Genomic DNA, 5,094 nt, shown 5'->3' with positions numbered 1-5,094 from the left:
AATTTGCCATTTGGCGTCTCGATATCAGAGACCACATTACCTTCCCCTCAGGCCTTCGCCGAGGTATGAATGCACACTTTTATTTTCATTTTTGTCTCAGGAAACGAAGTATAAATCAGACTTTACTCATTTAGTTTCTGTGCATACAAGCTCCATTTTAGTAGAACTGTTTACTCAACAAACCAAAAAAATAACAACAATAATGTAACAATAATAGACCTACATGAATTACAAAATGTTATCTTTAAGGGATAAAGAAAAGAAAAGAAACACAGCACACAACCAAACAAGTAGAATATGCAGAACACACCGCGCTCCAGGCTAACACTTTGATTGATGTGAATTGGACCAAAGAAACGACAACAAACAACTGCACCCTGTGTTCTATGGTCCGAACACCTATGTATAGGTAAGCCGTTAAGCCTGTCCGGTCTCTCGTTAGCAACAGCTTCCCCGCCACAATGCAACATTGGAACACTATTACCTTGTTATTACCATATGCTATGCTGAAACGGATCGCGTATGTGGCTCATACCAAGTTCTTATGAAAACGGAAGAAACGAATACTATACACACACACAAAAGCTCATCTGGAAGTAATTGCTTTGTTATTGGTCATGAAAATTGCAACATGGTGAGCTAACTTGGCGTTCAGAACACGGTGAGTTTACGTTAGACAGTTTGATTGAAAACGAGCCAACCGTAGAAATAAAAAAGATTAAAACGTAATTCCACAGTAAACAAGTGCTACCAACCTTCCATTTTATGCTTGCGTCTGCTCAAAATGAACGTTGTACTTCAGATAAAGTTTCTCTTGATTTGTGAAACGTAGTCTCACTAACGAAGCGAGTTTAAAATGTCAACTGCGGAGTTGTATTGTAGTTTAGAAAATTGCTCTGGCTAAAAAAGCTTGTCATGACTTTTTAATTTTTATTTTTTTATTTTTTTATTTTTATTTATTGCGTGTCATGACTCATGTATTCTGCTGAATGTTTCGACGTCACCCTTTTGCCATATATTGGAACGGAGAAATTGTGGCAGAAAAATACGTGCTCCTGGAGAAATAGATAACAATGAAAAATGTATGACATCAAAAAGCTTAGTATGGAGAATTGTTCTTTTAATGAGTAGCCACCAGAAAAAAATAATGAAAATAATAAAAGCTTTTTTTAAAATCACGAAGTAGGAGTATCCCACTCGTTGTAGCACTCCTATCACTTAAACGCCTCAAGGGGGCGTTAACATCGCAAGTATATATTTTTGGTTGCGAAGCATTTGTCGGCATTCAACTCCTGAGACGCTAAGTAGCAGAAACAATGCGGAGAAGACGGGCGGACCCCGAATTTGAGATTGACGGTAAGATATTTTTCTCCCTGAGATTTTTTCACTCAGTTTATTGGTTTATTTTAATGTTGGAAAGTATACCGACCACCGAGTGACATGTTTGCATTTGGCCTGGACTGAACACACAGACAACTTCACATACGCACAAGGAGAGGAATTTTTTAACACACACATACAAAAGTTATGTTTGATTTGATTTGATTTTGATTTGATTTTGATTTTTCTCGAACCATAAACAAGACATAATGAAAAACACAATTTGTAATATCACCAACTACATTAAGATAAAAAACATTCAAGTAAAATAAAACAAAAAATAAAACAATAAGTTCGAGAAGGGACAGGATGAAGCCAAGGCTTATCTAGTCCTGCCCCCTCTATGACAAGTTTATATTAGAAAAAGCAGTAAAAGTCAAAATGAATGAAGTTTTCAAAAAAGTTATATATAAATAAAATAATCCATATATAAAAGTAGAAAGAAAAAAAATGTAACATTAAGAACAACTATAGTTCCACATACTTATCTATTAAATATAGCTTATATTTGAATTTAAAATGTGTGATGTCATTACTCATTTTTATTTCCTCATCTAAGTCGTTCCATATTCGAACCCCACAAACTGAAATACACATGCTTTTCATAGTAGTACGGATAGTAGGATGTTTGAGATTGAGTTTCCTTCTTAAATCATAGGTGTCATCTCTTTTATTGAATAATCTTTGAATGTTTCTTGGTAAAAGGTCTTTCCAAGCTTTAAACATGATTTGAGCAGTTTTAAAATTTACTAACTCCGGAAATTTCAGAGTGTGTGACTTTAAAAACAGGTTATTTGTATGCTCACAATACTCAGTGTTGTGTACTGTCCGCATTACTCTTTTTTGCAATGTGCAAATCCTGCATAAAGTGCTTTTGTAAGTGTTTCCCCAAATTTCAACACAGTATGACAGAAAGGGTACAATAAGTGCACAGTATAAGGTGTGTAAAGTTTTCTGATTGAGGATGTGTCTTGTTTTACCTATTATTCCAATACTTCTAGCAATCTTTGAGCATAGATATTTTACATGAGGTTTCCAGCACAGCTTGTGGTCGATTAAAACACCAAGAAACCTGATTTTGTATACTCTTTCGATTACTGTGTTATCAATTTCCATAAGTTGAAGTGAGAAGAGAGCTCAGAGAGAGACATCAGATAGGCAACAGATTGGTAGAGGCGGGACCAGGATAATGACGATTGACAGGTGGGACAGCGAATGGAATTGTGACTGGCCACCTACTGAGTAAAAACTGAGGGGAAAACAGAGGGAACACAAGACACAACAATGTGGAACGTAACAGTGATTCAATAAAGGAAAAATGTTGCATAATATTCTTATATTAAATAAGTCATGTCACTTGAATAAGGTTTTGGATAGCCACTGGTCTGGTTTTGTGACGCATAATCTGTGTTGTGTGTTCAGATTTCGAGGAAAATGTTGTTCAGCACACAGGAGTCTGTCACTTCAGAGGAAGTTTCCTCATTTGAATTGCTGATATTGATTATTTCCACAGAAGTTGTCTTAAATTATAAATTTGTAAACACCACCTGTGTTTTTCTTTTTGTTATTGTTTGTTCATCTATTCCTCAACACTGGTTGTTATTGCAGACTTTCGTCACTGGCAAAGGGCGTTTAGTCAACAACTTGTGGATTCCCAGAGGCCAAGCCCAAAAAGAGGTAATGTAGATTTTTGCTTTTGATCTATGGCTTAAAGCCTTCATACTTTTCCTTGAAATAAAGTAATAATTAAGTAATCTCAATGTTTGAAATGATTAATTTGCTTATTGAGCCCCTTTGCTTGGAGCCATTCAATCACTGCTAGCAGGCCAAATCTGATGTGTTTGCAGCACTTTTTAATGTTGAGTTCTGTGTCTCAATGTACTTGTAGAGCCAGTTCGGCGAATTGTGCTAATTGGAAAGACAGGACATGGAAAGAGTGCGACAGGCAACACTATCCTGGGATGCACCAGAAGAGAGGACTGGAAATTTGAGAGCTCATCAGGTTCAACATCAAGAACACAGAGATGTGAAAAACATGAAGCTGTCAGATTTGGGAAGAGGCTTGTTGTGATTGACACCCCAGGGTTGTTTGACACACAGTCAAATAGCATCGAAACAGAGATCGGGAGGTGTGTGTGTCTGTCTCAACCAGGCCCACATGTCTTCCTCCTCGTCATGTCTATGGATAGGTACACTAAGGAGGGGCAAAAATCAATTGAAAATATTGAGCGGATGTTTGGTGAGATGGTAAAGCGATACACCATTGTTCTTTTTTCCAAGGGGGATGATTTGGAATTTCATGGGGAGACACTGGAGGGGAAACTAAGTACGGATAAACCCTTTAGGGATCTTGTACGGAAGTTTGGGAATAAATACCATGGCTTAAATAACAGAAGACATGATAATGAACAAGTGAGGAAGCTTGTTGACAAAATAGAGGACGTATTGAACGAAAATGAGGGGCATTTTTACACCAATGATATGTACGAAACTGCTTCCAATGAACTTCACAGGGAGATTGAAAAGATTCTGAGGGAAAAGTTGCCAGATATCATAGACAGAGAGCAAAGATGTAGGAGTGCTGCAGAGATTGATAACCTCTGGTGTGAAGAGGTTAAAGCAGCTGTAGAGAAAGCAACTTGCATCGTTGCAACAATTTTGAGAAATAAGGGATTCATATCAATCGTTGCTTTACTTGGTGCAGGGGCAGCATTGTGTGCGGCAGGCCCCGCTGTTGCTGCTATTGCAGCAGGAGCAGGAGTAGGAGCAGGAGCAGGAGCCGCTGTTGCTGCTATTGCAGCAGGGGCAGGAGTAGGAGGAGGAGTCGCTGTTGCCTACAAAAAATACTCTCAAGAATAGGCATCAATGAATTGGAACATTTTCTCAGTGTTCTCAGACATCTTACTGGGAAAATGACAATGACAACTTCTTGGCAGGATGCATTAAAGTGAATCAATTCAGCAGTTATTATTATTACTATTATTATTATTATTATTATTATTATTATTATTTTTATAAGTAGCTGTAATAGTAGTACTAATAGTATTATTATATTGCCTGTTTATGCTCAAAGGGGGCTGCTTGTCTGCATGAGTTATATGCTAAACCAGCACTGTCAATATTAACATTACAAACAGATGTTAAGGCTTCCAATTGCTCAATGATCTTAGAGGCCTGAATGTGACATATGAATTCATGAAATGACCCAGGAATGGTTATAGGTCTGTATATCATAATTTGCATGTCATCTATATATCATGTTTTATTTCAATGTACTGTTTTTACAATTCTAGTGGGAAAACATTAATCTTGTCATCTCTTGTACGGAAACGTAACCATTAAAAAATTCAAATAAAAATGTAAGCTAACATTTTGTTTTCATTCCATGTGTGCAAAACCATCACGTAATTAAAATGTAAATTTAAAAGCCCATTGTGCTTACTCATATTTAAGTTCATGTACGTACGCAGTTTATTTCACAATTTAAAATTGAAATGCAAGGTCCATTTCACATTTTCCTTTTCTGGATGTCTACGCCATCTTCATGGAAAGCCTAATTTGAAATGGCAGTTTCTTATTGTATTCCCATGATCCATTACAAAATGGAAATGGTAGTTCTTATTTTTTGTACATGTTTCAATAAATATAAAATTTGTTTAGATCGAGTGCTGTGTTTTATTGACTCATCTAGGCTCCTGGTTGCCTACTCTTGGT

The 5,094-nt window shown here is 36.7% G+C and overlaps 1 protein-coding gene across 1 annotated transcript; it reads left to right on the top strand.

Moving 5' to 3' along the window:
* The first annotated feature begins 1,045 nt into the window (after positions 1-1,045).
* Positions 1,046-4,239, top strand: LOC133138677 (GTPase IMAP family member 9-like). The gene is made up of 3 exons (XM_061257631.1): positions 1,046-1,356; positions 2,989-3,057; positions 3,269-4,239. The coding sequence occupies exons 1-3, from the start codon at positions 1,317-1,319 to the stop codon at positions 4,237-4,239; spliced, it is 1,080 nt and encodes a 359-aa protein (XP_061113615.1). The 5' UTR covers positions 1,046-1,316.
* The last annotated feature ends 855 nt before the right edge of the window (positions 4,240-5,094 follow it).

The sequence above is a fragment of the Conger conger genome, chromosome 10 (assembly GCF_963514075.1).
Source record: "Conger conger chromosome 10, fConCon1.1, whole genome shotgun sequence".
Classification (NCBI taxonomy): domain Eukaryota; kingdom Metazoa; phylum Chordata; class Actinopteri; order Anguilliformes; family Congridae; genus Conger; species Conger conger.
The sequence above is the reverse complement of the archived record's forward strand: the minus strand, read 5'-3'. Positions and strand labels throughout refer to the sequence as shown.